Source organism: Scyliorhinus canicula, chromosome 26 (genome assembly GCF_902713615.1).
Source record: "Scyliorhinus canicula chromosome 26, sScyCan1.1, whole genome shotgun sequence".
In the NCBI taxonomy this organism is placed as follows: Eukaryota; Metazoa; Chordata; class Chondrichthyes; order Carcharhiniformes; family Scyliorhinidae; genus Scyliorhinus; species Scyliorhinus canicula.
Genome location: NC_052171.1, coordinates 22,861,440 through 22,880,998, shown reverse-complemented (window position 1 = coordinate 22,880,998; position 19,559 = coordinate 22,861,440). Strand labels below are relative to the sequence as shown.

At 52.2% G+C, this 19,559-nt stretch overlaps 1 protein-coding gene across 2 annotated transcripts in view; it reads right to left on the bottom strand.

The window, feature by feature from the left end:
• Window positions 1-16,324, bottom strand: part of LOC119957351 (F-box/WD repeat-containing protein 1A-like) — a 28,145-nt gene extending 11,821 nt beyond the window's left edge. The window contains exons 1-6 of one of the 2 annotated variants that reach the window (XM_038785266.1): window positions 12,208-16,324; window positions 11,362-11,593; window positions 8,784-8,970; window positions 2,992-3,088; window positions 1,605-1,742; window positions 23-141 (exon numbers count right to left, since the gene is read on the bottom strand). In XM_038785266.1, coding sequence (XP_038641194.1) covers window positions 23-141; window positions 1,605-1,742; window positions 2,992-3,088; window positions 8,784-8,970; window positions 11,362-11,593; window positions 12,208-12,456 — 1,022 coding nt within the window. In that variant the 5' untranslated portion in view covers window positions 12,457-16,324. Of the gene's footprint in view, window positions 1-22; window positions 142-1,604; window positions 1,743-2,991; window positions 3,089-8,783; window positions 8,971-11,361; window positions 11,594-11,947; window positions 12,157-12,207 lie in introns of those variants that run through there. The other variant, XM_038785267.1, reaches the window with a different exon arrangement.
• Between the last annotated feature and the right edge of the window lie 3,235 nt (window positions 16,325-19,559).

The window sequence follows — 19,559 nt, the reverse complement described above, 5'->3', positions numbered from 1 at the left end:
CTGGGAGTAAGCAGCCACATACCTTACTGTGGAGTCCGAGGATCCAGTAATGATCACTTTGTCATCATACTGCAGACACAGCACCGAGCCAGTGTGTCCTGTCAGAACGTTCTTACACTCCAATGTGTTCTTGTCCCAAATCTGGAGAGGGCAGAACAAATATCACAGATCACCATGGTCATTCGTGTCATTAAACCGGCGCGATTCCTGCCATCTTCTCCCCTCCACCAATCACACCCTCCACCCCCCTCTCCCCTCCACCAATCACACCCTCCACCCCCTCTCCCTTCCACTAATCACAGCCTCCGCCCCCCTCCACCAATCACAGCCTCCTCCCCCTCTCCCTTCCACCAATCACACCCTCCGCCCCCTCTCCCCTCCCCCAATCACAGCCTCCGCCCCCTCTCCCCATCACCAATCACAGCCTCCTCCCCCTCTCCCCTCCACCAATCACAGCCTCCTCCCCCTTTCCCTTCCACCAATCACACCCTCCGCCCCCCCCTCTCCCCTCCACCAATCACACCCTCCGCCCCCCCTCTCCCCTCCACCAATCACACCCTCCGCCCCCCCTCTCCCCTCCACCAATCACAGCCTCCCCCCTCCACCAATCACACCCTCCTCCCCCCTCTCCCACCAATCACACCCTCCTCCCCCTCTCCCACCAATCACACCCTCCGCCCCCTCTCCCCTCTACCAATCACACCCTCCTCTCCCCCCTCCCACCAATCACAGCCTCCGCCCCCTCTCCCCTCCACCAATCACACTCTCCGCCCCCTCCCCTCCACCAATCACACCCTCCGTCCCCTCTCCCCTCCACCAATCACAGTCTCCGCCCCCTCCCCTCCACCAATCACACCCTCCGTCCCCTCTCCCCTCCACCAATCACAGCCTTCCCCCTCTCCCTTCCACCAATCAGAGCCTCCTCCCCTCTCCCTTCCACCAATCACAGCCTCCGCCCCCTCCCTTCCACCAATCACAGCCTCCTCCCCCCCTCCCTTCCACCAATCACAGCCTCCTCCCCCCTCTCCCCTCCACCAATCACAGCCTTCCCCCTCTCCCTTCCACCAATCAGAGCCTCCTCCCCCTCTCCCTTCCACCAATCACACCCTCCTCCCCCCTCTCCCTTCCACCAATCACAGCCTTCCCCCTCTCCCTTCCACCAATCACACCCTCCTCCCCCCCTCCCTTCCACCAATCACACCCTCCTCCCCCCTCTCCCTTCCACCAATCACAGCCTTCCCCCTCTCCCTTCCACCAATCACAGCCTTCCCCCTCTCCCTTCCACCAATCACAGCCTCCTCACCCTCCCCGCTGCTCCAGGTTTCAATATTCTTGCTGTGGAATGGAGACCAGGCCTGAGCCGTACACAAGCCAATTAATGCTGACCAACCAACAGATTCCTTTGTGTGACTACGCGCAGCAGCTCCTGTTCCACAGGAACTCCCAGTGGAGATGAGCAGATATTAAACTGGACCCCAGTCAGCTCTGACACTGTGCACATCCCCATTACAACACAACCTGAAGACTATTTGATTAATAAAGCCATGTCAAACTGACTGGGCTCATTAACAAACCTTCCTCCATTCAGTCGCTGCTCTATTTACCTTGATTGTGTTGTCGCGTAAACCGCTGATAATTTTCTGATCATCGTACTGTAAGCAGTAGACACCTTTACTGGTCTCGCTGTGACAGTGTATCCGCTGCAAGCCGTGATGTCCACATCTCCAGTTCGATTCAATGGTCTGAAAAGGAGACACAATCCACCTTTTCATTCGTGTTGAAGCAAATGGCCGCGGGGGCTGCAATCTGCCACAAACGCTGAAAATACCGGGAATTCTCAGCAGGTCTGACAGCATCTGTGAAGAGAGGGGAGAGCGAGCTCACGTTTCGAGTCTGGATGATGCTTCATCAGAGACTTCAATGAAACGTCAGCTCCAATCTCTCTCCTGATGCGGTCAGATCTCCTGGGGTTAGCCAGCATCTTCTGCCCATCTTTTCTCCTCTTGTGTTTCTCCCATTTGCCTTCCACCTTCCTCCCTTGTCGCTTCATCGTTCCCACCCACTGCCTTATCACAGACCCATCCCTGGGGTTATTTCCTCCCTCCCCACCTTTACCGTCGCTCGGTTTGTGATTCGGACACTGTTAAATCTCAAATACCGTCACTTTTGGCAAAACGCCATCAACTCAAGACCTCTCTCTGCTGACTGGACACATTGCAGGCTTTCCCATCTTCACGTCAGATTCCCAGCTTCTGCTGTGTTTTGCTTGTGTGACAGCCTCCTCCTCCTGTTGCTGTCCCATCTCCCAAGGCTGCTGCAGGTCAGAATTACCCAACCAGGCCAACTTTAAAGAAAACCTTTCTCTTGCGTAACGATCTCAATGGTCTTTCGGCCGAATTGCCTGGGGACAGGGAGCTCGGTCAGTGAAGAGAGTTAACAGCAGCAGACTGAGATTGTGGTCTGGACCAGGGAGAGATGATGGAGTGCGTGTAAAGGTGCTGCAAAGCCACAGTGTACAGAATCATACGGCCCTTGAGCCCATCACAGCCCAGCCCTTGGTTCAGTGGGCAGCAAGCTCGCTTCCCTGTTACAACGCTGCGGGTTCAGGTTCCACTCCAGAGGGGGTGGTGCATTTAACCACAATCCCGGTCTGCTGCATCTAAAAGACTCCAAGACAAGACTTTGAAGATAGGCAAGGGGATTCCCCCCCCCCCCCCCCCCACCCCCCCCCCCCCCCCCCCCCCCCCCCCACCCCCCTCCCCCAATATCACACACAAGTCCTGAGTCAATATTCTTGCCCAAACCTACATTAGCAACAGATTTCCAGGACTAATCTCACTGCTGTGAGTGGGAGCTTGCTCTGCACAAAGTGGTCACATTTCCCTGCCACACTTTGTTAACTGTAATGACCTGGGCTGTGACTTTTTTCATCAGATTGTGATTGGCGTCACGCCTGAACCCGTCCCCAGAACGCAAGCTGCAGCCTCTTACCTCTATGTCCTGTATAATTTGGGGATACAGGGATCTGTAGAAGGAATCTGGAGGGAGAATCCCATCGGAAGGCTTGTTCTTCAACAGATACTGGATCCTACAACATAAACAAAATCCAGGACGTTGGCATCAAAATCTCTGCACTGGAGATCAGCAACATTATAGGAAGGACGTGGAAGCATTGGAAAGGGTACAGAGGAGATTTACCAGGATGTTGCCTGGTATGGAGGGAAGATCTTATGAGGAAAGGCTGAGGGCCTTGAGGCTGTTTTCGAAAGAGAGAAGAAGGTTAAGAGGTGACTTAATTGAGGCATACAAAATGATCAGAGGATTAGATAGGGTGGACAGTGAGAGCCTTTTTCCTCGGATGGTGATGTCCAGCACGAGGGGACATAGCTTTAAATTGAGGGGAGATAGATATAGGACAGATGTCAGAGGTAGGTCCTTTACTCAGAGAGTAGTAAGGACGTGGAATGCCCTGCCTGCAACAGTAGTGGACTCGCCAACACTCAACGCATTCAAATGGTCATTGGATAGACATATGGACGATAAGGGAATAGTGTAGCTGGGCTTTAGAGTGGTTTCACAGGTCAGCGCAACATCGAGGGCCGAAGGGCCTGTACTGCGCTGTAATATTCTATTACTGCGGACACTCCCCAATCTGTGAGGAAGTGGTTAGCCCAGAGCTGTGTGTCCGAGCACAGCTGTGACTAACTGGGATCACCGTCACTACATGTCATTCTGTGAAGCATGATAAATCATCAATCTGGTCACAGATTATATACAGACACACAGGTGCATCTGAACATCCTCGCTCAGGAGAAATAGGTAAAACAGATCGAAGGGTTGGACGTGGAGGAGACGAACACCTCTCCGTTAAGAGATCCCTTTCAAACCCGTGGGAGATTTCGGTTCAGATAAATAAATAATACTTTCTTCATCCACTCTTAGCAGATAATTAAAGTTACATAAAATAAATCTCTGCTTGCTAACTGGGAGGATTGGCTTCGCACATTGTCCGTTGGAGCAAAAGATGGAGAAACATATGCAGAACTTTAATCTGCTGTTCTTTACATCTCGATTCCTTCACCAAATGTTTGTGCAACAGTGGTCAGTGTACGCAACCAGAACTTGGGATGAAGCAGTCAACGAGCTGCTAATGTTGGCTCCTGAACTCTCTCTGTCTCTCCCACTCCAGGCAGCAAGTACAGCTGAGCAGCGAATCAGGTCTCGCACACCATCAACTGCTTCTCACAGAAAATATTGTCAGCAGATATTATTTTCTTGTAAATTAGTAGAGTTTATGAAGTTACAAACCCCAATCCAGTAGTCAGGGCTCATTGAGGCTTGGAACAAGAGATGCAGACAGAAGGATCTGACTCTCTGACAGCCATTTTCCACTCCAGGATATCTTGTGGCAACATTTCAAATCAACATTGCCAAAGAGTAATCGGCTGTTTGTTGTGTTGCTGCTTGTGGGATGTTGCTTGTGCCCAGAATGGGTGCCACATCATTTCAAAGCAGAGTGACTTGTTGTGGGCAGCACGTTGGGAAATGGGCAAGGTGAGGTGTGAAAGAAACGTGCATGTCTTTTTTTCCCGACACACCCCTGTTCGCATAACTGTGGACACACTGTCTTCGCCATGTGTTTGGTTCTTCAGTTAAGCGGGCATCTCAAAAAAAGTTTCAGCTGGCATTTTGTGTAACAAATTCTCTCAGGAGGCATGGGTCTCCTGAACCACCTCAAGATAAATTCACCTCTCTCCACCCAAATGATTGATAATCTCACACAAGAAAATCCTGTGGGTCCAAAAGATGGAGGGAGAGATTTAATTAACTTCCCCACCTGTAAGTTTCATATCCTCACTTTGCTGTGCTCAATCCTGTTGAGGGACCCAGTAACTGTGCGTCTACAATGAACAGCAGCATCAGCAGGATATTGCACTGTAGGAACCATCACAGCAGAGTGCATCGACTGAAAAGGACTGTGCATTTTCAGTTGGCTGACTGCTCTCCAGTGACCGTTGGCTACCCAGTGACCCTTGGCTACCCAGTGACCCTTGGCTATCCAGTGACCCTTGGCTACCCAGTGACCCATGGCTACCCAGTGACCCTTGGCTACCCAGTGACCTTTGGCTACCCAGTGACCCATGGCTACCCAGTGACCCTTGGTTACCCAGTGACCCTTGGCTACCCAGTGACCCATGGCTACCCAGTGACCTTTGGCTACCCAGTGACCCTTGGCTACCCAGTGACCCTTGGCTACCCAGTGACCGTTGGCTACCCAGTGACCGTTGGCTACCCAGTGACCCTTGGCTACCCAGTGACCCTTGGCTACCCAGTGACCCTACCCAGTGACCCTTAGCTACCCAGTGACCCTACCCAGTGACCCTTGGCTACCCAGTGACCCATGGCTACCCAGTGACCCTTGGCTACCCAGTGACCCTTGGCTACCCAGTGACCCTTGGCTACCCAGTGACCCTTGGCTACCCAGTGACCGTTGGCTACCCAGTGACCCTTGGCTACCCAGTGACCTTTGGCTACCCAGTGACCCTTGGCTACCCAGTGACCCTTGGCTACCCAGTGACCCATGGCTACCCAGTGACCCTTGGCTACCCAGTGACCTTTGGCTACCCAGTGACCCTTGGCTACCCAGTGACCGTTGGCTACCCAGTGACCGTTGGCTACCCAGTGACCCTTGGTTACCCAGTGACCCTTGGCTACCCAGTGACCCTTGGCTACCCAGTGACCTTTGGCTACCCAGTGACCCTTGGTTACCCAGTGACCCTTGGCTACCCAGTGACCCTTGGCTACCCAGTGACCCTTGGCTACCCAGTGACCTTTGGCTACCCAGTGACCCATGGCTACCCAGTGACCCTTGGCTACCCAGTGACCCTACCCAGTGACCCTTGGCTACCCAGTGACCCTTGGCTACCCAGTGACCCACGGCTATCCAGTGACCTTTGGCTACCCAGTGACCCTACCCAGTGACCCTTGGCTACCCAGTGACCCTACCCAGTGACCTTTGGCTACCCAGTGACCCTACCCAGTGACCTTTGGCTACCCAGTGACCCTACCCAGTGACCCGTGGCTACCCAGTGGCCCTTGGCTACCCAGTGGCCTACGGCTACCCAGTGACCCATAGCTACCCAGTGACCCTACCCAGTGACCTTTGGCTACCCAGTGACCCACGGATACACAGTGACCCTTGGCTATCGTGACCTTTGTCTACCCAGTGACCCTTGGCTATCGTGACCTTTGTCTACCCAGTGACCCTTGGCTATCGTGACCTTTGTCTACCCAGTGACCCTTGGCTACCAAGTGACCTTTGGCTACCCAGTGACCCTTGGCTATCCAGTGACCTTTGGCTACCGAGTGACCGTTGGCTACCCAGTGACCTTTGGCTACCGAGTGACCTTTGGCTACCCAGTGACCCTTGGCTACCCGGTGACCCTTGGCTACCAGGTGACCTTTGGCTACCCAGTGACCTTTGGCTACCCAGTGACCTTTGGCTACCCAGTGACCCTTGGCTACCCAGTGACCCTTGGCTACCCAGTGACCCTTGGCTACCCAGTGATCCTTGGCTACCCAATGACCCTTGGCCACCCAGTGACCCGTGGCTATCCAGTGACCTTTGGCTACCCAGTGACCCTTGGTTACCCAATGACCTTTGCCTACCCAGTGACCCTACCCAGTGACCCTTGGCTACCCAGTGACCCACGGCTACCCAGTGACCCACGGCTACCCAGTGACCCTTGGCTACCCAGTGACCCACGGCTACCCAGTGACCCTTGGCTACCCAGTGACCGTTGGCTACCCAGTGACCTTTGGCTACCCAGTGACCCATGGCTACCCAGTGACCCTTGGCTACCCAGTGACCCTACCCAGTGACCCTTGGCTACCCAGTGACCCTTGGCCACTCAGTGACCCGTGGCTATCCAGTGACCTTTGGCTACCCAGTGACCCTTGGCTACCCAGTGACCGTTGGCTACCCAGTGACCTTTGGCTACCCAGTGACCCTTGGCTACCCAGTGACCTTTCGCTACCCAGTGACCCTTGGCTACCCAGTGACCTTTGGCTACCCAGTGACCCATGGCTACCCAGTGACCCTTGGCTACCCAGTGACCCTTGGCTACCCAGTGACCCTTGGCTACCCAGTGACCCACGGCTATCCAGTGACCCTACCCAGTGACCCTTGGCTACCCAGTGACACTTGGCTACCCAGTGACCCACGGCTATCCAGTGACCCTACCCAGTAACCCTTGGCTACCCAGTGACCCTTGGCTACCTAGTGACCCTTGGCTACCCAGTGACCCTTGGCTACCGAGTGACCCACGGCTACCCAGTGACCCTACCCAGTGACCCTTGGCTACCCAGTGACCCTTGGCTACCGAGTGACCCACGGCTACCCAGTGACCCTACCCAGTGACCCTTGGCTACCCAGTGACCCACGGCTATCCAGTGACCCTTGGCTACCCAGTGACCCACGGCTACCCAGTGACCCTCGGCTACCCAGTGACCCTTGGCTACACAGTGACCCGTGGCTACCGAATGACCCACGGCTACCCAGTGACCCTTGGCTACACAGTGACCCGTGGCTACCCAGTGACCCACGGCTACCCAGTGACCCTTGGCTACACAGTGACCCGTGGCTACCGAGTGACCCTTGGCTACCCAGTGACCCCTGGCTACCCAGTGACCCTTGGCTACCCAGTGACCCTTGGCTACCAAGTGACCTTTGGCTACCCAGTGACCGTTGGCTACCCAGTGACCCTTGGCTATCCAGTGACCTTTGGCTACCGGGTGACCTTTGGCTACCCAGTGACCGTTGGCTACCCAGTGACCTTTGGCTACCCAGTGACCTTTGGCTACCCAGTGACCTTTGGCTACCCAGTGACCCTTGGCTACCCAGTGACCCTTGGCTACCCAGTGATCCTTGGCTACCCAATGACCCTTGGCTACCCAGTGACCCTTGGCTACCCAGTGACCCTTGGCTACCCAGTGACCCTTGGCTACCCAGTGACCCTTGGCTACCCAGTGACCCTTGGCTACCCAGTGACCCTTGGCCACCCAGTGACCCGTGGCTATCCAGTGACCTTTGGCTACCCAGTGACCCTTGGTTACCCAGTGACCTTTGGCTACCCATTGACCTTTGGCTACCCTTTGACCCTTGGCTACCCAGTGACCCTTGGCTACCCAGTGACCCTTGGCTACCCAGTGACCCTTGGCTACCCAGTGACCCTTGGCTACCCAGTGACCCATGGCTACCCAGTGACCTTTGGCTACCCAGTGACCCTTGGCTATCCAGTGACCTTTGGCTACCGAGTGACCCTTGGCTACCCAGTGACCCATGGCTACCCAGTGACCTTTGGCTACCCAGTGACCTTTGGCTACCCAGTGACCCTTGGTTACCCAGTGACCTTTGGCTACCCATTGACCTTTGGCTACCCAGTGACCCATGGCTACCCAGTGACCCTTGGCTACCCAGTGACCCTTGGCTACCCAGTGACCCTTGGCTACCCAGTGACCCACGGCTACCCAGTGACCCTTGGCTACCCAGTAACCCTTGGCTACCCAGTGACCCTTGGCTACCCAGTGACCCTTGGCTACCCAGTGACCCTTGGCTACCCAGTGACCTTTGGTCCCCATTGGCTGGGTTGTTGCTGAGATTAGGTAATTGGGCCTCGGTGGGGAGACTGAACCCAGACTCCTGGACCTGGACTCGGGATGTCATCACTCCCGGAACTTGGAATTCACACCCTTGGGAGGCATCAATGCAGCACAATCCTTACCATCCCCTCCTTTCGGAGAGCCCCTTCCACAGGGAATCCGTCCGCACCATGCGTTCCATCAGTTTCTTCCAGAGCATTCCATCAGAGATCACCCGATACCATTCCTTACACACAAGCTCAGCAGCACACAGTGACCGGGCATCCAGGAACGAGAGGATGTTCTCTGCAATGTGATCCAGACCACGGGCTACACAAGCAAAGACATAAACAGTGAAAAACAGGTCGGCTAAACCCGGGTCCAGCAAGGGCTTGGCCCAAACCTGGACTCAAGGCAGCCAAAGTGGCAACGACACAGCAGTGCTGAGTTGGTGCAGGGCCTGCTGGCACGCAGAGGCGGGGAATGAGAATGGGCTTTGGCCAGAGGGTACCTTGTGTCTTTTGGAAGAGGAGGCCGTTCAGCCCCTCCAATTTCCTGCACCCTTCAATGGGATGAGGGCTGATCTGTGACCACATTCCCAACACTCCCTGCTGTCACCTAATAACCTGTGTTAACAAAAGTTAATCCACCTCAACTATAATATTCACTAGGGCAGCAGGGTGGCGCAGTGGTTAGCCCTGCTGCCTCATGGCGCCGAGGTCCCAGGTTCAATCCCGGCTCTGGGTCAGTCTCCGTGTGGAGTTTGCACATTCTCCCCGTGTCTGCGTGGGTCTCACCCCCACAACCCAAAGATGTGCAGGGTAGGTGGATTGGCCACGCTAAATTGCCCCTTAATTGGAAAAAAAGAATTGGGTACGCTAAATTTAAAAAAAACTATAACGTTCACTTTAGAGTTAAAGAAACGTTACAGAGGCAGGCAATTCGGTCTACCCAGGTTGTGCCAGCTCTCCATAAAAGAGCTGTTGATGAATGGCACTCCCCTGCCCTTTCCACACCAACACCCACCCAACCTGCACAACTGTGGGAGGAAACCGGAGCACCCGGAGGAAACCCACGCAGACACGGGGAGAACGTGCAGACTCCGCGCAGACAGTGACCCGAAGCTGGAATCGAACCCGGGACCCTGGCTCTGTGAGGCTGCAGTGCTATCCACTCTGCCGCTGTGCCGCCCTAACCAGTACCACCCTACTGCCAGCAGGGTAGCATGGTGATTAGCATAAATGCTTCACAGCTCCAGGGTCCCGGGTTCGATTCCCGGCTGGGTCACTGTCTGTGTGGAGTCTGCACGTCCTCCCCCTGTCTGCGTGGGTTTCCTCCGGGTGCTCCGGTTTCCTCCCACAGTCCAAAGATGTGCGGGTTAGGTGGATTGGCCATGCTAAATTGCCCGTAGTGTCCTAATAAAAAAGTAAGGTTAAGAGGGGGGTTGTTGGGTTATGGGTATAGGGTGGATACGTGGGTTTGAGTAGGGTGATCATGGCTCGGCACAACATTGAGGGCCGAAGGGCCTGTTCTGTGCTGTACTGTTCTATGTTCTATGTACTCACTGCCATTTCCCCTTTAAACCAATTAACCATGTCTGCCTCTCTCTCTTTGTCATTCCCCACTTCCGGTTTTCAAAGACTTCAGCACAGGAAATGATGCAGACCATTCACTTGAAAACATCCCTCCCAGCATGGGATATGAACACACTGCTCGAGAACACATTTCAGCAATTCGTAGCTCTGTCTCTATCAATGAGCGAGCGCTTGAAACAAACATTCTCGCGCGGCAGCGATTAGGCTTATCCACAAATCCCAGGAAAGGATCACAAGGGAACTTGGGGGGGAGAGAAGGGTTTGTGGGAGAGGAAACACATTCCCTCACTGTCTCGTCATGTTGATAAGATTGTGAAAAGGGGAACAGATGCATTGGTTTTGTAACGGGAGGCACGGAGTAACGCAGTTGACCTGCGCTGGAGCAGGGTGCCCAATTCATTGCAGCACTGGTACAGTGGGACTGTCACAGGAACTAACCCAGAGATCCAGGGGAATGCATGGGAACTCGCTTCGATTGCCACTACTGCAGGTGGCAAAATCTGAATTCAATAAGTATCTGAAACGCTGATCATGAATCCATTGTCCACTGTCGTAAACCATCACGTCCTTTCGGGAAGGAAATCTGCCGTCCTTACCTGGTCTGGCCCACAGGCCACTCCAGACCCACAGCAACGTGCCTGACTCTGAAATACCCACTCAAGGGAAGTTAAGGATGGGCAATAAAAACTGTTCCAGACACCGACGTCCAAATCACATGAAAGAAAAAAAATATACACCCCGGGTCCCACATTTGAGAGAGGAACTGAGCGCCAAGGAGAATTACTAAAGTCCAGTCCGATGGCGGAGGCTGGAGGGGGTAAGATTGTGCTTCGAGGAACACAGGAGGAGAAGGAGCGATTTTATCACAGTATCTAAAATTACAAAGAGTTTCCCAAATCAAATAGGGAGAAGCAGTTTCCCCAAGGCAGGAGTGCGGGTAATCAGAGCGTGCAGGTCGAAGGAAATTTGAGCAAGAATTGCGCATGGTGTTTGGGAAAAGAGCAGGGAGGCAGGATTTGCTAAAGAGCCGGCACAGACGCCCTTGACTGGGTGACGTACTGAGCTCCACGTGAGTGCGCTGAACCCCTTCTGGTCCCCCCGTACCTCCTCTCCTCTGGCCACGTACCTGGGAGGACTGTGATAAAGTCCCTCTGCAGCATTGGCTTCAGGTAAGAGTTGATGTGACCGTGCTGATAGTGACACATTCGGGATATCAAGTTCTCGACGAACTCCACCTGGTCGGTTTCTGTCCACTGGTCAAAGTATTTCACACACTGCTCTTTCTGTGTCTCATAACTATTAGAAGCTGCACGTTGCTTGGCTGATATCATGCTTGACGTGCCATTGCTGAGTTTAGTCTGCAAAGGAATAAGAATTTTAAAGAGAGTCGAGATTCGGCACAGAACTTTTTGTTTGTATTTACCGACGGGCTCCAGCGTAGAAACTAACCCAAGGGAGGGAGGGAGCTGGAAGGGTGGGGAGTGACTCAGGTAGGGTGAGGGGGTTCAAGGACTGAAGGACAGATGGGGTTCAGAGGGCTGATGGCACTGGTGGAGCGGGAGAAGAAGGGGGTGCGGGGAATACACAAGAGGCGAGAGTTCGAGCGGCAGAGAGTTGGGGCAGAATATGGCTGGAGGAGGTTGCAAAGTGAGGCTGGGGCTCTGAGGAAAGGAGCTCAATTTGAAGATGGCCACAATGGGGAGGTAACTGACCATCCTGGTTATTGCAATGGGAGTGAGGCAGTGGAAAGGTTCACATCAACAACACGTCCAGCTCCCTGATCATGGGTTGCACTGGTTTTTGCAGATTTCACCCCGAGGGATGCCGCTAAAACTGATGGACGTTCCACAATCCCAACTCCGCATTCTCGAATGTGGTTGTGTTTTCAGAGCGGTTCAATGAGGTTGGTGGAGGCGGGCAACTCTAAAATAAATCACTCCTTGTCAGCCGCAGTGCAGAGTTGAATCGTCACCTGATTAAATGTGTTCTTTTCCAATACAAGTTTCCTAGGGGGTTCAGCTTCATTAAGGTCATCGCGTCCAGATGCATTCTGGGGAGGACAAGACAAATTAAAAACACAGACAAAAGAGAGCGGGGCAGAACTGGGGAGCTTCACAAGGTTAATCTTTAAAAAAGAACAGCCAGAGGAGGGAGAACAAAAGGAGGTGAATGGAGCACGGAGGCAGAGTTGGGCGCTGGAGAGAAACTCCGACTGTAACATGGTTTCGTCAGTCTGGACTGCCAATGTTCATTCAACGCCAGGGCATTCCAATCATTTTTATTTGTCTCCCACACACAGAAAAGATAACTTTGTTGAACCTCTGGGCTCAGATTTCCTCCCTGCCCTCTCTCCTCGCTCCAACAGCACCCAACTGTCGACACACCTTGTTCTGACTGAGCTGTGTTCATACCTGTTTTAAGAGCTGCATTTCAATAAAAGGTACATTGAATGAACAAAATGCTGGCGCACAAAGAAATTCCATTGGTCCAGCCAATTTGTGGCTGGTGTCTATCCCCAATAAACAACGCCCAGCCCGTGCTCTTTCCAGATCCCTTTATTCCTTCATCATCTGTCGAACGTGCTCTTCAATGATGCCCTCTCACCAGCTCCAGGAATCGAGCTCAGGGTCTCACAGCCCTCTGTGTGAAACAAAATCTCTTCTGATCCACCCTATTGCCTGCCTTCTCCATTTTAGACACAGCTCTGTAGCCGTCCCTGTTCTTCTGTGTGTGAAAAAAAGTGACGAGATTTTTTTTTAAAGCAAAAATAGAAAATGCTGGACATTCCCAGCAGGTCTGACAGCATCTGTAGAGAGAGAAGGGAGCTCGTGTTTCTTCCAGTGTGGATAACAAAGCTGGAGTGAAGTGGAAATAGGGTCAGATTGATACTGTTGTGGGAGGGGAGAGCTGGGGCTGGATAGGGGGCCAGTGATAGGTGGTGATTGACAAAGATGCCTTGGAGAGAAAGACAGAGGGAATGTAAATGGTGATGATACTCACTAAGAAGGGGCTGGTCGTGGCACATTAAGAGATCAGAACGTGTTACTGCCGGAACAAAGGTAAGGACAAGTCAAAGGACAAGTTAAACAGGGGACAGATGGAGGACACAGTTCACAGGCTGAAGTTGTGGAACTCGATGTTAAGTCCGGAAGGCTGTAACGTTCCCCTTCGGAAGATGAGGTGCTGTTCCTCCAGTTTGCGCTGGGCTTCACTGGAACATTGCAGCAGGCCAAGGTCGGACAAGTGGCCGTGAGAGCAGGACGGGGAGCTGAAACGGCAGCGACAGGAAGGTCTGGGTCCTGCTTGCCGACAGACCGGAGGTGTTCTGCAAAGCGGTCACCCAGTCTGCGTTTAGTCTCTCCAATGTAGAGTAGGCGGCACTGGGAGCAGCGAATGTAATAGACCAGATTGAAGGAGGTGCACGTGCAGCTCTGCCTCACTTGGAAAGCGTGTCTTGGTCCTGGGATGGAGAGCAGGGAGGAGGTAAATTTGGTTGTGGCATAATGCTGGAGTTGGTGGAACTGGCGGAGGATGGTTCTGTGAATGCGGAAGCTGGTGGATGAAAAGTGAGGACAAGTGGGCCCTATCCTGGCTCTGGGAGGGAGGGGAAAGGCTGAGAGGCAGGGTGGGGAGTTGGGTGGGACACGGTTGAGAGCCCTGTGGGTGGGAAACCACAACTAAGGAAGAGTGGAGACATGTAAGCAACACCGTTTTGGAAAGTAGCATCATCGGAGCAGATGTAACGGAGGCGAAGGAACTGGGAGAATGGGAGTCCTTACAGGGTGTGGGGCGTGAAGAGCTGTAGTTGAGGTAGCTGTGGGAGTCAGTGGGTTTGTAATGGGTACTAGTGGACAGAAATGGAGATAGAAAGCTCAAGGAAGGGAAGGGAAATGTTGGGAACGGTCCATGCAAAGGTAATAGAGGGGTGGAAATTGGAAGCGAGATGAATAAATATTCCCAAGTCCAGACGGGAACCTGAAGCAGCACCGACAGAGTCATCGACACAGGTCGGGCAGAATGCCAATGATGGCGTACTGTTCCTTACCTGTAACTGCAATAGAGAGGGAAAGAATGAGGGCAACCTTCAGCCCCAACAAGCTCTTCTATTCCATTAGATTATGGTTGATCTATGTTTCAACTCAAGGCGTGTTCCGAGGAAGATCAGTACAGGAGACGGCTATCTCGTCCATCATGTCAGCACAGCTCTTTGAAAGGGCTATCCAACAAGCCTCACTTCTCTTCGACCAACAGATGTCTCCTTGTCGTCAAGTTAATATTCTGATGGAGTTAAATTTCAATTACGCTGCTCCCCATGTCTCACTCAGTCAAATCTGTTTCCGTCATTATTCCACAGGACGCTCCACATTCATTGGTTTAAATTCCTGCGGATACCCCGTGTCTGGAGCCTCCATCAAGACCAGCACTATCCACATGATCAATCAATCACCAACTTCAAACCAAGTTGAACAGGCCTCCAATGTACCTCGCATTCCTTCCCCAATGTTGCTCACACCCCCGGCCCCTCCTCAACCTGCAGCTCAGGGTAGAAGGACCCACTCTATCAGGTTCATCGACACACACCTAGAACTCCGGAGAACACCAAAAGGTATTTTACAAGCCCATTATGATCGACAGGTACATTCCTGACGACCTCGTGAGTACATACACAAGAAAGAATTGTGATTCTCGGTAGCAGCTTCTCTAACCGCCAGATGCTTGACAGCCAATGAAGTTCTCTTTGAACTGGCGTCACTGCTGCAGGAAAGGTGGCAGCCAAGTTGTGCACAGCAAGATCCCAAACGCAGCTCTTTTATAATGATAAGGCGTCTGGTTTCAGCAGAAATATTAACCAGGGTACTGGGGTGAACTCTCCTTCTCTTCTTCCAATAGTGTCGTGGGATCTTTACCATCAGAGTTTCTCCTCATTACCAACGATCCCTTGTGAATTGCGGCGAGTTCACGCATTTGATCAAACCAAATGTTTGGACACAACTCCTTCCCTGGTCAGGATAGGCAAAAAGGACGAACTGGAAGGGGGTGGGGTGGGGGGAACGTTTTAAAAATCAAATCGCTTGAACCCCAGCACAACTGTGACTGTCAGAGGGCGGGCGCTCCAAGGGGATGGTCACGGGCAGAATTCACACAGCGAGGGACAATAACCTTTGCAACAGGGACTGACTGCAATCAGGAAATGAAAATTCAAGTGAGACAGATAAAGCGAAACTATTCTGTTGGCCAAGTGACAGAAGAATATTTCTCTGCTGCACACCGGCCCTGGGAGTGCCCGCATTGAAGTCAGGGTGTAGCTCAGGACCGTCACAAGCATTTTCCAGCTTGTCTTTTCACTTAGTAGGAGCATAGCAAGCTCCCACACACAGTGAGGCAACAATAAAATACATCAGTGAGACATATTGACCAGGACGCCAGGGGGAATGCCCTGCTCTTCTGTGGCAAACGTCCTGTGGTCTTCATAGCCAATCTACAGAGTGGGTTTCGCAGACAATGGCAGCTCTACACGGCCCCGAGTAGACAGCATCTAGAGTAATGTGGGCAGTTCTGAAGGATATATTATTGGCCTGGGAGGTGGTGCAGTGCAGATTCACCAAGGATAATACGTCGACTCCAAGGGTGATCTTTGGTGGAAAGGGCCAGCAGACTGGGGTTGTGTTCCCTGGGGTTAAGATGGTCAGGAGATGATATGATGCAAGATCTCGAGACAGCAGGAGGAGTAGAGAGGGATAAACTATTTCCACTGTCTGGGGAGTCAAGGATTAAATCAAGTGTTAAATTTTAAAAACAGGCTGGCAGAAGTTTCAAACTCTTTTCCGCCAAGGTTAAATCTGAGGTTAATGAACTTTTACTTCTCAAAGATATGAAGAGATAACCCCACTATTTAAAAAAAGGGAGATAGAGAGGGAAGAGGGAATTCTGGACCAGTAAATCAATAGTGGGGAAAATGCAAGAGTCCATTGTAAAAGATTTTATAGCAGAGCAGAGAAAATAGCGGCAGGATCGGAAAGCATCAACAGGGATTAACCAATATGGCACCGGGGTCCCGGGTTCGATCCCGGCTCTGGGTCACTGTCCGTGTGGACTTTGCACATTCTCCCCGTGTCTGCGTGGGTTTCACCCCCACAACCCAAAGATGTGCAGGCTAGGTGGATTGGTCACGCTAAATTGCCCCTTCATTGGAAAAAATAATTGGGTACTGTAAATTTATTTTAAAAATACAGCTGAAGGTGGCGCTCATTTGACAAAGTCAAGGATGAGCCGGCTGTTGGAGGGAGTCGAGGATACTTGCGAACGGTGTGGGAGGGGCCAATCATATGGACATGTTCAGCTCCTGCCCAAAGCTGGAGAAATGTCGGGGGTCATTTATCAGCAACAAGTTGATGCAAGGTTATTGGGGGGGGGGGAAATATTTTTGTTTTCTTTTGTAAAATGTTAAACTACTAAAAATGTGAATAAAAATACTTTTAAAAAGTGTTCTGTCCACCGAGCCATCGCTGACAGCTGATGAAGTGAGTAACATCACAAAGAGGACAAACCAGTTGAATGTCTGAACGAGGAGGAAGAGGCCTCTTGTTAAACCATCATTTGCTGACTGTTTTACCTCCACAGATCACCAATAGGACTGACCACAGGTTGGCACCAAGGGTCTGGCCCACCGAGAGGGACATGACAAAAAAGGGAGACAGATTCATTGCGATGTGGGCAACTCCAACCAGTTGCACATTTCTCAAAGCTGAAGCCTGGTTTGGAGAGGAGAGGAGAGGAGGGAGTCTCCGCACTCACTGAAGGGACAGTTTGCCCATTGAGGGGGCTGCCGGAGGAGGTTCACATGGAAAGAGGAGTTAAATGGGTCAATTGACCCCCCCTCCCACGGCACGGACCTTGAATCAGGCACAATAAAGCATTTTAGAGGCGAGTTCATCATGAGCACAAAAGGCTGCAATTCAGTCCAGAATATTCAACGTAAAACTGGGTCAGATTTTAAGAACAGGAGGTTATGAAATCGTCAGAAAGCTCTCGCCTCCCTCAGTACATGACGTGAACATATTATCTGTAATATGTTTTTTAAAAAGTCCAACACACCAAGCATCGCACGCGAGGCGTATCCAAACTCCCTCCCTAACCTGCACCTCAAAACCAATCTGCAAACTTCCCCAGTCACCAAAGTAATTGTCCTCTATGCGGCGAGATGAAGTCTGGTCCACAACCGACCAATGTCTGCATCAATTCCGGCCCATGTCGACTGGATGTGTTGGAATACTCCGGTTGTGGATTAGTGAAGCTGCAATGTCAGTGTACAATTTGCTGCAAATGTCACAGAGGCAGAGAGTTAGGGAGTGGTCATGGCTCAAAGCATCACCTTGCACAGCATCCAAAAGGGCCCAGGGTGATGGAGCGGAGTTAACTGATCGCTCATTGGGGAAAGTGGAGGGGAGGGAAGAGACGCCGCAATCAGGATTAATAAGGGGGAATGAGAGCTAACCAGGCCCCCTTCCTGCTCCAATTCTCTCCTGCTGGATCCCCACCTCTGTGAAACTCAATCCCGGGAAAACAGTCACCGCTTTCAGGAGGGGATTCAGCAGGAAGCATTCACAATATATCATCCAAAGAATGAAGAAAGCGGCCGGCAGACGGGTCACAGAAACCAGTCATCAGATCGGTGCACCCGTTCTAAAGGCCCGGCTGAATATCTCAGCTAAACTTTCTGTGACAAGACCTGAGGGAGCGCAGTATCGTCGGAGGGGCGGTACTTGGAGCGAGGAGATGCCATCCTGCTGCTTATTTAGGCACATGTCAAAGATCCCACTGCCATATTCGGAGAGGAGTGGATTTATCCCCGTGATCCATCCTCAATGTGACTGCAGAACCAATCAACAGCTCACCGTGGGAGCTTGCTTTCCATAAACGTCCTCCCCCTGTGTACGTGGGTTTCCTCCGGTTTCCTCCCACAGTCCAAAGATGTGCGGGTTAGGTGGATTGGCCATGCTAAATTGCCCGTAGTGTCCTAAAAAGTAAGGTTAAGGGGGGGGTTGTTGGGTTACGGGTATAGGGTGGATACGTGGGTTTGAGTAGGGTGATCATTGCTCGGCACAACATCGAGGGCCGAAGGGCCTGTTCTGTGCTGTACTGTTCTATGTTCTATAAACGTGCTCCTTCATTTCCACTGTGACCACATTTCCAAAAGTTACTGATCGTGGATGAATATTTTTGGGGAGAAAAGTACAGAAACAGAACATGTGAACTTGAAGCAAATCCATTGGAAACAACCCGTTTCAGATCCGCTCTCGGTGGATTTAAGGCAGAGAATCTAAAAGATAAAAGATTCCGACAGGGATGACACAGATGGTGAGGAATGCTGGCACAGGGTGTGAGATCACCTGGAATTCTCCATCCAATCGCTGCCTTCTCATGTGAATAACCACGCCCTCTCCCCAAGTGAACTCCGATACTCCAGTTAAAAACCAGGTGGCGGGAGAATAAACACCAGGTACTGTCTTATTTTCCAGATTTAAGATGAATGGCATTTTCTGTACTCCTGATGTGCTCCATGTTTCAGAACCGGAATTCCATCTGCTGCAGATGCCTCCTCCTTGCCACCCCAAGCCCATGATCAGAACGTGGATCACAGACAAGGCAGCATGTTGTCATGAACCATCTCGACTGCACAAGCTCACAACACTCATCTGGGAAAAGGAGCGGACACCAGAGTATCTAAGGGATGTTGTGACCACGACTACCTTTGAGCAAGGGAGACAAGTCAGAGTGCACGAATAACCGTTGACAGGTCACATCATTGCAAGGAACCTCCTCAGTTAGCTCCCCCAGTGGCTGAGAGCTCCTGCCCAGGATGGCTGCCGGTGAAGATTGTGGCCGTGTTGCCTCTCGCTGGGCGAAGGCCCGACGAGGGCCTTCGCCCAGCGAGAGGCAACACGGCCACAATCTATCACCGTGCAGGCCATCCCAAGACAAAAAACGCGAGGAGCAGCTCAACTTTTCCCACCTCGCAACAGCCTGCGACTCTTGTCAACGTGAAGGATTATGGAGGAGCCATCTCAAATTTGACCGCTCTCAGAATCAGTCACCACCCCTGTGGCTACTCCAGAACCGTGTACAAGCTGTGCTTCACCAAAGTCATCTCAACTCTGTCCCCCGGATACCATGTCCCCCTGAGCTGGTGCACGGTCAATTTCAGCCCCACTTGACCTGCTATCGCAATACATTTAAATGAATAAATAATTCTTCCAAAGATACAGCAGGGTAGCATGGTGGTTAGCATAAATGCTTCACAGCTCCAGGGTCCCAGGTTCGATT